The sequence below is a fragment of the Camelus ferus genome, chromosome X (assembly GCF_009834535.1).
Source record: "Camelus ferus isolate YT-003-E chromosome X, BCGSAC_Cfer_1.0, whole genome shotgun sequence".
In the NCBI taxonomy this organism is placed as follows: domain Eukaryota; kingdom Metazoa; phylum Chordata; class Mammalia; order Artiodactyla; family Camelidae; genus Camelus; species Camelus ferus.
The window spans coordinates 87,633,385-87,648,595 of record NC_045732.1 but is presented as its reverse complement, the minus strand read 5'-3'; the positions used below and the strand labels follow the sequence as shown (position 1 = coordinate 87,648,595).

Genomic DNA, 15,211 nt, shown 5'->3' with positions numbered 1-15,211 from the left:
GGTTTTATTATTTTACTAGTGGTTGAAAAATATGCCAGCCTTGCAAATAGTTTTCATACATCATTCAGTTCACCAGAATTAAAAATGGCCCCATGGACGTTTACCAAAGCCAATTTTTTTCCATCTCACCATTTGTACTCTTCTCTTCCTCTCTCACAAACTAAGTCCAGGTATAAATTATTCTGATAATCACTGCTGGTCAAACTGATCAGTATCGTAGTAAAAATAAAGAATATATCAAGATTTGCTTTATTGTATAGTAAAATTGTTATAGAGGGATGGTTATACCATGTAGCAAATTTTAAAACAAAAATAAAACAAAATTCTCTACATTCATCCCATGAAAGCCATTACAGGGATAACAGTCCCTATGTTATTTACCATTATCTTAGTGGTCGCCCACTCCGTTTCATTTAGAGATGAGGAAGTCAAGGCTCCCAGCAGAGATAGGACTTGAGCAAAGTCACCCCACTAGTTAGTAGCAAAACCTAGTACTTTCGCCACCATGACCCATCTAATCTACGATGTTTAAATGCCCTTCCATACTAATATTGTGTGATTAGGTGTCTATGTGTGTCTACACCATTTATCTTACTGAATTGTAACCTGACTATGGAATTAAGCCCCGAATTTACTACTTATTATTGGATATCCAATAAAGCCACTGAGGCCCTGATCAGAAAAAGGGAGCCAAACTGGGCATCTAAGATATGGTGGATCTATTCCATTTTAATGAGAGTCTGCACTAGTGGAGGAATCCCAAGGCTACAGCCTTTGCTCTTGCTAACCTATTTGGCTACGAAACAAAGGATGAGATGGAGGAGGGTAGGAAGAAAAAGGAGAGACACTGGTAAATCTTTCTGGAGCCAATAAGCCGACTATAGGCCAAATACGGTCCTGGTGAGCGTCATGATCTTAGAAAACCATGTGCCAAGCAACTAGAGAGAACATTTACAAGATGGCTTAGGATTGTCACAGCCCCTTCAGCACTGGTGGCAATATGATGGCACGCCTCGTGGCAACAGTTGTTGCCTGCAAAGACACTATCCTGTAGCATTCTCAGCAGCAACCCTGCCCACTCCCAGATAGGAACTTTCCTGTGTTTGATTAGATTTGCCTGGCTGCAGAGTACATGTCATAAAGAACCCTGGCCTATGGGATTACTCTACCTTGCAAGTCTACATTACATATTTACCAGCCCTGATATTTTCAAATAATTGATTTCCCTTCAATAAAATGGTGAACTAGTTGTTCCCTAAACCATCATCCAGCCTGGCCACAGGCAGGGTGCCTGATAGCACAGTGGAGAACACTGTTGATGGCGGGGTCTTCCTAACAGAAGACTCTATTGTGTTATCCGATTTCTGCAAAAAGAAAAAGGAGCTACGGCCCAGCTGTCTAGGTTGCTGGCCCTGAACATTCATCCCACTTCTGAGCTAGGTCAGCTTTCAGACCGGAAATTACCTGCCTGGGTAGTTTCAGCTGTTTTCAACTAAAAAAGAGCCCTGGAAAGAATTTGTCCAAGTGAAAACTTAACTATTTATTGTACGGGAATTAAACTGATAGGCAAGTGCAGAATCTATTTATTCTAGCTTACTTGGGTTCAGTTAAACTAAAAATATATTGTCACTTACCTTGCTGCATCTAGAATCTGAAAAATCCTCCACCTGTTAAAGGAACAGTAAAACCAGGTGCTAGCAAGAGCTTGGTAAGAGAAGAGTTAAAATAATAAAAGTTTCCCATTTCACTTTGATAGCATATTTTTTCCAGCTTTCCAAACCACAAGGAAACAGCTCATGGATGGCCCCCCAACTTTGCTCCTCAGTAGCTCCTCTCACATAGTGAGGAGATTATGAATCAGAGGACTAGAAGGTCAGGACAGCGCCGAGAGCCAGACCGCTGAAGGGTCATGGGCTGAGGATGACAGATCTTCCACTCAGTCATGCTAATTCCATTCCCCTTCAAAAACGAAATGGGTATCTAAGCAAAAAACAAAAGTCAATAAACCAAAAACCAGACCATGCCAAACCAAACACTATGACATCACTAAAATGGAAATGCTTGATGGAAAGGACCTAAGATGAATTTACAGGGACTTTGCATGTTATCGGGAGCTTATGAAACACAAATAACAAAAGGAAAAGAAACGAATGATTAGGCTTTGCTGATGCACTTCAAACAGATGAAAATTCAAAGCACACAGAAAGGGATACATAAATCACTGCTAGTCCCTTCCACCCACGTGCAAGCCATCCATAAAAGTAAACAACATCTCTCCATTAAAAAAAACATTCAGCCAGTTTCATATAAATATGTCTTAAGAGTCACAAAACATTAATCCTACTATGTGAATTTCTGATATTGGCGGAGCCCATGAAGTTGTGCAGGGGTCAACTGCTAATGTGAGAGTTCAAACGGGCTGAGTTAGCATTTTGTTTTATATTAAGCAAAGGGTATTATAATGTGATAACACTTTTGTGCCCAAAGAGAGTTCTATGGCCTGTGTATTTTCTTGGGAGAAGTATTTCTTTACATCAAATGTCTGGAGGCTTTAGAAGTGAGTTAAGGGAGACTTAATAGCACAATAAGCAGCAGAGCCCTCTCTTGCATCATCATTTGAGAAGAATACACAGCCCTTTGATCATCAGTGCCTGGAGTTGCTAAACCCTCCTTCTCTGGTTCTGTGAGCTGTTAAGACTGCTGAGAAGCAAGTGTAATGAGAAGCACAAGTGAGGTACTTAGTAGCCCTGACATCAGATCTGTTAGACATGACACTCCCATTAGCTGACTTACCACCCAGGACCCAGCGTGATCCTCTTCCATCCCAGCCGCAAGAAAGAAGTAACCGAGAATGTTCTGACCTACCCCATGACTAAGTTTCCCTGCACAGTGAAGAAAGCCGAGTACCCCCTTGCACTGCACTTGGTCTCATGAACAAAAAAAAAAAACAAACACAATTTTGGGTGAAAAATAAAAACAACAACAACAACAACATGAAAACATAAAGCTGTATGTTGATTCTTAGTGCTAAAAATTCCAAAGTCAAATACGTAGCACTTTCCAAAACCATAATTTAACTTTTGCTGCACTAATAGAAATTCTCAAATAATATAAGTATGTACATAATTGATGCATATGGGGACCAGACCAATTTTAACTTTAATTGGGGGAATTACTGCCGCTTGAGTTTTTTTTAAGTTGTATGTGAAGTTCTTTACTGCCTAGGAAAGTTTGCCCAGTGACTGCACTGAGGGCACTTTTGGAAGTTCGTTGCCTTACCTGGGAGTCCAGGTTGTCAGAGGCGGATTATTCAGTGGTGAATCAGGCAGATGTTGCAGGTGCACCAATCAAAAGGGTGGGTGGTCATCAGAAGCGAATCAAAGGCCATGGGGAAAGAGAGAAAAAGATGGAGAGGCATACTGATTAGAAAAAAATGAATTAACTTTATGAATCCATTTTATACATAAACACACACACACACACTCTTTGGGAAGGTTCTTAAATGGAATCTTCTTAAAAAGACCTTTTAGTAAAAAGAAAGGATAATTATGTACTGGGATGGAAATGCTAATTATCACTATAACAGCAATCATAGTACAACATGTAACTGTATCAAATTAACACTGTTGTACACCTTAAATTGACACAATGTTACGTGTCAAATATATTCAATGAAAAAAATCACTCCCCACAAAAAATGTATTATTTATTATGTGACAGGCATTGTTATAGATACTAAGCACACAGCAGTGAATAAAACAGACACAAATCTCTGCCTTCACTGAGTTTGCAATCTTTTTTGAAGATTTTTTTTTAGGCCAGCTGTTTGGAAAAGAGTTCCACAGAAAGATACTGTATGTTATCAACTCGAGGAAGAAAGTTTCTCTTCCTTTTATTTATGTCTTTATTTATGGAGAACGTATCCAATAGCATCAGATTCAACATCTGTCTAAGAAAGGATTCTCTTTCGGATTGGAAGGGACATTATTTTTTTCCATGATTTCTCCTTCCGGAAAGTTCCCCCAAAAGACTGTAAGACAGGTTTCTTTTCAGCTAGACCATTTGTTGTTCATAGAACTCCACATGTATACACCTTGAAATACTGTAAAAACAAGAAGTCTCTCCACGGCAGCTTTGTAATGCTGTGGTACCACGTCCCGGCAGAGTTTTTCCCACTGGATGCTACAGCACTCTGAGACTGGATTCATCACCCGTCGGCAAGCCACATCCTGGGAAAGCAACAGCAGTCGGTGGGCAAAAGGGACTGCGGTTATCATGCCTGTGACCCAGACGCTGGCTGGAGAGGACACAGTAAGAGAAACCTTCCTCTGGGCCAAGGTTCATAATGTGACTAAATAGCTCTCAACTGACAGCTACTGCCTAAATGTCAAATTAGCAGGGAAAGGAGAAGATGAAAATGAAGGGAACACATATGTATCAATGGGAAAAGTGAGAACTGAGGGGGAGATTTGGGAGCCCCAAAACTCCAGATGGGGATTCCTGCTAATCAGAAACCTCAAATGAGGACACCTACCCACTGGCATTTCTAGTCTCAGGGGAGGTGCTTAGCGCTTCAGAATTAAAAGTGAAGCTATCGGTTCACTTCGATGTTAAGACTTAGGAAAAACAGGATGATGTAAAATAAAACCTGCGATTCCTGCTTTCTAATCCTGCTTTTACCGATGATTCATTTGATCTTGGGCGAATTCCCTTTTCCACTCTCTCAGGGAGCCATGTGAAATGAAGGATTTTCCCAAGGTGGCTTCTAAAACTCCTCCAGTTGCAATACTTTGTAATTCTCTAATAGCTTTGCCTCTCATTTTGGTGCCAAGTTAGCTAAAAGGACAGCAATCTCTAGTCACTTTTTTCAGCACAACATGCCATTAGGAGTTCAGAGAGCCCAGAGCCCAACAGGCTGAGCTTATGAGTAAATGAGACCGTGGCCAAAACAATTACAGCCAAGTTGAAATGTAGCGGATCATCATTCTGTCCAGGGAAACAGCTTTGTTTATTTGAAATCCAGAAGGCCTGATTCTCTAGGATGGAAAAGTTATACAAGTAAACTTGATTGAGAATAACAAGGAAAATCTAATTGATGAACAACTGACTCCCCCTCCCCCAACTGTCTTTCTGCTTGTACAGCTGCCTCACACTCTCAGATAAAGGCTTACATAGATGCTCGGATTTTGCAAAAGGTGGTTAAAAAAAAACCCCACACCAACCCTGTTTTGGTCTAATTGCAAATCTGTGGCAGACAACACAGCCTGTGGGAATCCATCATCTACCACTGTCCCAGAGCTGCCAAGCAAATGGCCCATTCAACTTCTCTGGTTTCTGACACCCGATTGGTTTGCCCACCCTCTTGCCAGCTCCCACTCCCGGAGCTGCTGTGTCCTTGATTTCCCACCTTCTTGCCACATAGGATGCTTTTCCACTCTCCTCCTGGTCTGACCTAACATAATGCTGCTCAGTGTCACGCCACCTCCTTCTGTATCTCAGGCCAGATCCTCATTCGGTCTCTGAAGGCCAAATACAGTATATCCTAGAGAAAAATCTGATTCTGCATATTGAATCTGGCCCCTTAAATGGGAAGGGGTCCCATGCCCACAAAGTCACAGGCAAAGGACTATTTTTTTAAATTTTATTTTGTATTGAAGTGTAGTTGACTTACAATGTTAGTTTCAGGTGTGTAGCAAAGCAATTCAGTTACACGTATACATACATACATTTTTCCTCCAGGCAAAGGACTCATTCAAACTGGTGGGGGGAAATGGAGAAGCCAGATGAAAGGCCTGGATGACTTTTAAGGCCCTAGGCAAGAAACAAACAAAACACAAAGCAAAACAAACTAAAAAACCTACTTCTCTTCTTGACTTGCAAAGGGTTAACACGCCTGGCCTCAGCCTTTTGCTCACGCAAGGCTGAGAGGTGGTGTGGGGCCGTGGAATAAGGCCGGGAGTCACATAGACTGGGTTCTAGTCCAGGCTCTTTGATACACTCACTGTATGATCTTGCAAAGGTGCCTTAACTGCTCGACTTTGATTTCCTCCCCTATAAAATGGGGACAAGCACAGTACCACACCAGGAGTGATAGCCAACACAGTGAACAGCCAGCACAGCCTGGGCCCTGACCAATCAGACCAGGAGGCAGCCCGATCAGAACAGAAACCAACCGGAAACAACCCGTGCAGACAGGAGATTATGATATGAGATCATGCATGGAAACTCCACAGCATTGTGGAGTCAGGACTCAAAAATTTGTATGCATGATTATTTTTATACACTATCTATTTTTATTAATCTAGGGAAGAAAGCAGTAGGAGAATTGTCCAAAAGTATTTTCAGTCTCTGGCAGGCCAGGATCAAGACTCCTAGCCTCCTGTCACTGAGCTCTCTTGCTACCCTGGGAACAGAACCAGGGTTCAAGGACACCTACGTGCAAAGCCCACGTTGAAAGCAACTGAAATGAAGTTATATTATAAATGCATATATAAATATAAATAAATATATTGTCCCCCAATATCTATGTTCTACTTTTTGCCTGCCCTGCTTTCTTCCTTGTTCCATGCCAAGCCTACCAGGAACTGTGCAAACTACAAGAAAGGAAGTTCTTCATGGTCTGCTCGAGAAGACTAGAATCCAGAACATCCTTTCCAACCTTTATAAGTATTTGCTTTAATCCCCTGAAGGCCAGCGTTTGGCACAACTCTGAGGCCTCCCGGGTTTGTCTGGCCTGCTCCTTTCACACTGGCCCCTGTTCCCCAAGATACTAAATCTGGCTTCCAGACCCATCCTCCTGGCCTACTTTCCCTGACAGCTGACAGGGATTTCAATCCTACCCTTGCCTTTGAGCAAGAACACTTTAAGACCACATGCCACTCAAATACAATATAATATACAGTAGGTAACACAGTCCTGTTCTAGCTATGTCAGAACCCTTTGGTTAACAGCTGCTGGTTTCTTCTTCCCAGGAGAAAGACAAATGGAGCGCAAGGTAACAGAAGGGGGCCTGGCCTCGAAGTCAGAAGACTGAGGTCCTCACGTCAGCTCTGCTGTGTGACCCTGCCCAAGCCATTCTCAAGTGGAGAAGATGGCTCTCCATTTCCCTATCTGCACAGTGAGGGTGTTGGACTAGGTGCTTTCCCAAAGACTCCTGATCATTAGAACATTCTAGGACTTTATAATGAATTTGACTAAGTTGGGAACACTCCAATGAAGTAGAGCCCGGGTTCTTACCAGCCGAGGCTAGAGGGAAATACTCTTGCGTTGCTCTAAGGGACTCTGGGGCGGAAGGCTGAGTAGACAAGCTTGTCTTCAGTGGCCCACTCTTTCCATTAGCTCTCCAGACCCCTCAATGGCTCCTCAGGGAACTGCACGCTTGAGACCTGGCCAGTGCCCCGCGTGCAAGTCAGGAGTCACCTAACTTGGGCATAATAAGCCGAACTGGGGGGAGTTACTGATGGCTTAATTGTAGCAATTCTCTGAGGTTAGACTTGGACTGGGTGGCAAACCTAAAGGAGTGATGAGTATGAGCAGATCAGCTTCTCTGGGTGGGCAAACCCTCTAGTACCATCTCCATCAACAGCACGAAGTCATCCTCTAGCCCCATGTTGGATTCAGAACTCAAGTGGCTGCTCTAAGCAAGTGACTTGAAAGGTCTTTCTATAATCATTAATCACAGAGTCAGAGTGGCCAGGAGATGTCTTTGGTGATCTTTTTGAGACCATGAGTGTTGCCCTGGGTCTTGGTGGGGCAGGGACCTGACGCAGGTCACAGAACACATCAGTGGGAAAGCCAAGCCCAGGACCCAAGTCTATAGGTCCCTTTCCCTGACAGCATACTACCCACCTTGGGCCCACCAGACCCTGCCGAGGGCAGCAAGCAAACAGACATCTGTACCCCAGACACAGTCGCACAACCCTTCAGAACAACTCAGAGAGCAATGGCATCAAGACTGGGGAATCGGCCATGAAAGATTGCAAGGATTTCAAATTCTCCCCTTCCAGTAGCTGTTAAATTGTGAACACATTTTCCTAAGCTTCTCTCTCACATTTTGTTTTCTGCCTTTACCCCATCACGTGCTAACAATCAGCGAGTCTTCAATGTTTTTCCTTTTGAGAATTAAGGCCTTATACCTGGGCCTCTACATTGCCAAAACACCAACCACATTTTGGAAACATAGTGGGTCTGATGAGGCAGATTGCCTCAGTCCCTTTCAAACAGTGTTTTCTAATCTGTTGGCGAGCCAGGCAATTCTCAGCAGCAGAAGTCTTCCCTAAGCTGTTGGCTGTCTGCAGTCAGTACCCAAATCACCCCCTCAGCGCACCCCCACCCTCGCCCACCAGTTTTCAGTAAAATCCTCCCATTTTGGCATCGTAAGAGTGCCCTCTAGCGCTGATCTAATTAAGAACCTGGAGACTGACGGATTCCTGTTTTCGTGGGAAATGGGTTTAGCTAGAACTTGACCTTGGCTCTGTCTGGAGACATTCTTTCTGAAAGCCTCTCTAACGCACCTGCTTGGCAATTCAGTCTTCCTGAAAGCAGTGAAGGGAGGGTTCTGCCACTGAACAAACAAAGCAAACGAAAACCAAAAAAAGAGAAAAAGAGAAGGAAGGCCATAAAAGAAAAGCCAGCGTTCCTCGCTCCTGAGAAGTATTCCCATTCACGATGCGGGGTCGCTGCTTGAATTATAAAAGACTCCAGCAACTGAAAGCTGACAGTGATTTCTGAATGTGTTTTAGAGTTCCCCAGATGCAAACATCTGTATTTGTATGTTAGGTTCCAGCAATCTGTCTCCTCAACTTGATCATATATACACTTTTGCTTTGAAGGGAGAACAGACCATTAAGAATCCCTTAGAAATGCTCTGCGTATCACAGGGCTTGCCTTCTGTTAATAAGAGCCGGAGAAAGTTTCACTGATAATATAAATAGGACTGTGCATGGGTGTGTGTTTCTGTGGTTTCTTTCCTCCCATTTTGTTTCCAGATCTCAGATTTGAGGGTCCGGACGAGCCACAGTGAATGCTCTCTCAGCACTAGTTCAAATCAGCAGGGACAGTTTCCCCTGTACTTTTTACATTCGGCCTCACAAGAGGCTGCTACGCTATTGAATCCCAAATGTTTTCTGCTGAGACAGACAAAGAATGGCAAGCTGCCAAGGCGAGACAGAACTGCTTCATTCACAATTTAACATGTGGATAACACAGAGCATGACAAAGTCCCCAACGAAGAATGATTTGGCAAGTGTGAAAACAAGGCGCGAGATCATTCTCAGGGAACACTCAGTCAAGTCAGTAACAGCATCAGACAGTAGAGACACCTGGGAAGGTCCGTTCTGGACATAAGTCACTTGCTTTTGACAATGAGCTTCGATCTCTGCTGATGTCGAAGTATGGCAGGAGCCACTGGAACGGGTCTGAAAGTTCCCTAAAGCCAGCCCCAAACAAAGGGAACTGGCAGGTCTGGGAAGCGACAAGTGCTAGGGCAGAGCGAGCACAGGCTTTGGAGTTGTCTTCAGTCACTCAAATCTGTCAGTCTCCTTTTTCTCAACAAAACTGTGACCTCCAATAATATCAGACAGAGGGCACAAACCCGGTGCTCCATGAAACCTGCTGAATTTTCTAAAGCCAACTATTTTGATTTAAAAAAATGAAAAATACTCCTTCTTGTCCAGAGCTAATTCCCAAAGAGCTAATTGTCCGGGATGAAATAAACGAAACATCTGTTTAATGAACTCCATTGTCAAAGTCTGTGCTAAGACTTTCCGCCATGCTGTTCTTGTCCACCTAGACCTTGCTAGTCTCTGTCAACGTGACAAGTCAAAAGGTCCAGGGCTGTGCTTGAGATCCGTGGCCATGACCCCTGGCCAAACAGTTCTTTCTTTTTGGCAGATATAATAGTCATAATTGGACTTAATTTGCTGCTATTGATGGATGCACTGCTTTTGAAAATTCATGTCCAGTTCAACCTATTTTGTGGACATGGGACACCTTTCCACATGCAGATGGAGCACGATGTTTAGGGCAAAGCCTCTGTACTCGTGAGAAAGCAGATCTCCTTTTCCTGCCGGATTCTCAGTTTCATGTCTTACCTGAAGTTTCAAACCTAAGGACCCAAAAGACTCTGAGTGTTTCTGTCCCCTAAATCCAAAATATGGGACAAGTTTGCCAGCTCATCTGGAAGAGTACACAGTATCTTTTCTCGAATTATTGGAAATTGTACCTGAATGCCAAACAATAACAATCATACGGTTAGCTATTACATAATGAGGACTCCCTATACGCCGGGCACCTTGCACTTTCCAGGACTTACTTCCTCCCAAGCAGAAGTCTATCCTCATTGTAGACAGGAAAAGATGGAGACTCAGAGGGACTCGCACAACTAGTAACTCAAATCCAGAGTTGAAGGATGCCAGCGCCCAAGCTCATTAGCCACTAAGCTGTACTGACTGTACCTGGGAGGTAGGCATCATTCTTATCTTTTTACAGGTGACTCAGGTGAAGCTCAGAGAAGAACTTGCTCAAGGTCACATACCTAGTAAGTGAAGGTAAGGACAGTCACTATTCCCTGACTCTGAAGCCCACGCATTCCCCACTGCGCTGTGTGCCACATCCCCGCGAGGCACAAACATGGGAGGGGTCCCTCTGGATACTCTCTCCATGCACATCAAACCCGCCCTGAGAGCCGGCTTGCATTCCTGTTACTCTCCAAGCCTGGGGGCCCCCTCTGAAGTGATTCGTTGTGTGCCTCTCTTCAAGCTTCTCAAGGGACCATTTTTCATTTTGAATTTCAGGATAAACTTGCAGGCTCTGAGTGCCAAGCACTTGAATACACAAGGAAGAGAGGGTAGTAGCTCATTTGAAGATGAAAACCTAGTGTAAATCTTCACTGCTGTGAAGCTACTCCCCTTGGACAACCAGGTAGCAGTGGGTGGGCCGGGGGTCTGCAGGGAAAAGGAAGTTGGCAGACAAATCCGCTCTCTCTCTCTCCCTCCCTCCCTCCAGCAGGGTGGGGATGAGGGCAACTTCTCGCTACTATACCTGTATTTCCTATCTGTAGAAAAGTTCGATTAGATCAGATACAGACAGAACCTAGAAAGTCCAAGACAAGATGACCAAGGCAGAAAGTGGGAAAGAACAAGAGTGCATGCCCCATTCCCAAAGGCCCATGTCATTACAGTGGGAAAAGGAGGGCTGCTGCCTTGGGTAAGAGTTGTGTTTAGTGATGGGCTTCATTCTCAAGCAGGGTGAGCCAGACTACCCACAATTTGACCTTAATGTAGCTTTAAAATTATCAAGATTGGAAGATGCCCTGAGAAACCACCAAGCCCAACCTCTGCTTTTTTACAGGCCCAGAGAGAGAAAGGGACTCGTCCAAGGTTCACACAGTATAAAACAGGGCCGTAACCATCTCCAAGACCTCATGACTTCCAGTTTGAGTCTTATAAGCACCAGGGTCCTCTACAAGAAAATAAGTGTGGCAATCTAAGCTAGAGGGGTGGGAGTGAAAGGGCCAGTTGGGAGCCAGCGGCAGAGATGCAGGCATGAGGACTGGGCTTTGTTGTTTAATCAGGAGAACCTTGAAAGATGCTCTTTCCTATCTCCTTATACAGGTGAGGAAACAGCCTCAGAGAGAAACAGCGGCTGCCAAAGGCCGTGCAGCTACCTAGAGAATAAGCCTTGGAGGTCGGTCTGACTCCAAAGCCTCTGTGCTTTTTGCCCTAGCTATGTTTTGGCCCCCTCGTTTCTCTATAGCTGTCTCCCAAACAGAAAGGAGGTCCCTCCAAGTTACAAGTGAGTTGTTATGTGTTCATTTTTTGGCAAGGGTGGGCCCTCATCTGCAAACCCACATCCACAGCTTCTAAGGAGCAACTTTGGACTGTTGTTGGCCTTGGGACCCAAGAAAAACAGGAAGCCATCAGAGTAGCCTCTCCATTCCCTCCTAACCACTGAGGGCTTTGTAATCCACCCCTGCCAAGAACTGGTGGTGTCACCTGAGGCTGCTTACCTGGGAACTCAGGGCATCTGAGGTGTCAGCTAAGCGGGATGATGCTGTGGGAGTTTCTTGATACCTAAAGGCAAGGGATCCAACTGACGTCTGCACACAGCACCAGGCGGTGCTCATCTCTGAGCACAACTGCCCTCAAAGGGCCCCGCCTCAGCCCCACAATGGGAGCCCCACGGCAGATTGGTGTCTCTTACTTCAAGAAAGCTGACAGGCACTGAAGTCATGGGACAGTCCCTAGGAGTAGGAGGAAGAATTTGGAACTGCTTAGTTGAAGCTGGACTTGCTGAATTGCTAATTGCCTGAGTGACACATCATTAGGCTACTTGCTCACTCTTCATGGTCAAGATGGGGTGAGGAGGGGGGCATTGCACATCCTGCAGGCAGTGGAGGAACCACCAGGCATCTGGGTTTGCGTTAACCGAATCCTGGCTTCCCACGGACATACATTCTGATACATCGCCAGCTGCCCAACAGTTGGCAGTTGCCCTTCACAATGTGGCTTTAAGCTACTCTGCCCCCAGGTCCTCATTGGGTGGGTAATGATCTGGAAGCCCACAGAAGCTGCTGCTGCTCTAAGGGAAGCCTAATGCAAAAAGGCATCTTTCTCAGGAAAAACCCTTTGAATATATTGGGGCACTTCCTTTAGATCTGGGATGCAGACCTTTCCCCAAACAAGAGTGCACTTGTCTTTGATTCAAATTTTCTTCTTTTTTCTTCTGACATATATTTGAATTTTTAACAGCTTTATTGAGACATTGTTCACATACCAGATAATTCACCTATTTAACGGGTACAAATCAGTGGTTGTTAGTATATTTGCAGATCTGTGGAGTCATCACTACTGTCAGTTTTAAAACCTTTTCATTACCTCGAAAAGAAACCCAGTACTTTTTAGCTGTTACCCCCATCCCTGTTGTCCCCCATCCTTCCCAGGCCCTGACCACCGATGTACTTTCTGTTTCTATGGATTGTCTTATTTTGTACATTTCAAGTAAATGGAATCATAGAATGTATTGTGTTTTATGACTGGCTTCTTTGACATAGCATGTTTTCAAGGTTCATCCATGTTATAGCATGTACCGGTACTGCATTCCTTTTCATGGCCAAATAATATTCCACTGAGTGACGATCCAAAAAAAAATAAATAAAATACATCTAAATAATTTCATCCCTATCAACTAGACAAGCCCATAGTCTGTCCTGAACACCTGCTACCTGCTAGAGTACATCTGTTACTAACACCATGGGGGTACATCATGGAGATGAATAAGAAGATACAACAAAACCATCTAATCGTTCAGTCAACAAACATCTCCTGAGGGTCTCCTATGTGTCAGGAATGTACTAAGACACTTGGAATACAAAGATGAGCAAGACGGGGTCCCTGCCTTCCATGAGCAAACAGTGAGGACAGCAGTGTGGAAAACCATGCATCATACATAGGCATGCCACTGGACATCATGACTGAAGGTACCTACAAGCTCCAGTAAGCTCATTTTCCACTGGGAAGGAGCTAATGGCCCTGGGTGAGGTCCTCGATTCCACAAACATTCATGAGAAGAACTAGCCCAAGAGAGGGCAGCAGCCAGGGATTCAGGTGTTTTTGTTTGTTTTGCTTTTTTTTTTGAAATTCACATAACATAAAATTAACCATTTTAAAGTATACAATTCAGTAGAATTTAGTACATTCACGTACTGTGCAACCACCACCTTGCTCTCATTCCAAAACATTCTCATCACCCCAAAAGGAAACCTTGTACCCACTAAGCAGTCACTCCTTCTTCCCTCCTCCCCTCAGCTCCTGGCAGCCTCCAGTCTGCTTTTTGTCTCTAGAGATTAGCCTGTTCTGGATAATTCACTTGGGTGGAATCACACAATACAAGGCCTTTTTCGTCTGACTTCTTTCACTTAGCATCACATTTTTGAGGTTCCTCCATGTTGTAGCCGGTGTCAGTACTTCCTTCCTTTTTAGGGCTGAACAATATTCCATTGTATAGATACACTACATTTTATTTACCCAGTCATCCTTCGATGGGTATTTCGGCTGCCTCTACTATTTTATTACCATGATTAACGCTGCCATGAACATTCATGACGTCTTTTTGTGTGTGGATGTATGTTTTCACTTCTCTTGGGTATATACCTTGGACTGGAATTGCTGGGTCATATGGTAATTCTATGTTTAACTTTGTGAGGAGCTGCCAAACCATTTTTCCATAGCAGCTGCACCATTTTACATTCCCACTAGCAAATTACAAGGGTTCCAATTTCTCCCAGAGATTCTGTTTTAGTTCTTACTTCCAGAGAAGAGTTCCCTTAAATTGGAGACACTCAATTAGCCCAAATGATCGACCTTAATGCTTAAGGTTCCAGGCCCTTTAATTAATGCAAATGAGGACAAAGAGAAGATTCCTGTCATAGTTCTGGGAGAGCCTCTGTGCATGCTCACAGCCTAAAGGGGAAAGCATGCAGGTTGTTTGTGGAACTGTCCCCCTGACCCATATCAATGGGACTCACAGCATCTTGCCCAGCAAAGAAGTGAGAGGAGAGCATTCTCAGCTATAAGAGCCAAGTCCAGCAAAACCCACGAGGTGATTTTATGAAAGAAATGACATGAAATCAATAAGGACTCTGTCAGTCAGGAAAAGAACAGCACGGCCTTCTCTATTAGACAAGAAATTGGAAGAAGCGTCAATGGGTTGTGAGGGCACTTAGATCCCATGATATTTGGCACTGGTTCCTGTCCCTTGGAATAAAGATCAGACATATCTAGGAAGTAAATAATAATGATGAATGTCTAGCTCTAAAGATGACGACATATATCACTGGAACACACCCTTATGGCCTGTCTCTCCCCTCCAGTGATCAGACAGCTCGACAAACACTGAATCCACTCCTCCTCCAGCCTACATCATTCCCGGGGCAAATGAGCTCCATTCTGAAGCAGCATTAAATCTTTCAAGCCATAAAATGCCATTTTGCTGAGCTGAGACTGTCACTTGTCAAGATGACATGCCACCATCCCAGAAGAGCTGTGGCACGATCCTAAAGCCCCCTCCTCATGGCATGACAAGCTATCTTTGGGGAGAGGAAACCCGGGGAAAGAATCTCAATGATCCCCATCACCGCCCAAATCCTTGGCTCATCAGTAACCTAAGATTTAAGGGGGTGGATTTCAAACACTTTCTGAAGCACAGCCCTCTT

At 44.3% G+C, this 15,211-nt stretch overlaps 1 protein-coding gene across 3 annotated transcripts in view; it reads right to left on the bottom strand.

The window, feature by feature from the left end:
• HS6ST2 (heparan sulfate 6-O-sulfotransferase 2) overlaps window positions 1–15,211 on the bottom strand; it is a 272,381-nt gene that overhangs the window by 71,625 nt on the left and 185,545 nt on the right. The window contains exon 3 of one of the 3 annotated variants that reach the window (XM_032474510.1): window positions 1,635–1,667. The exons of the other annotated variants lie outside the window; for them this stretch is intronic. Within the exon in view, the coding sequence (XP_032330401.1) occupies window positions 1,635–1,667 (33 nt within the window). The remainder of the gene's footprint in view (window positions 1–1,634; window positions 1,668–15,211) is intronic. 3 annotated transcript variants of the gene reach the window in all.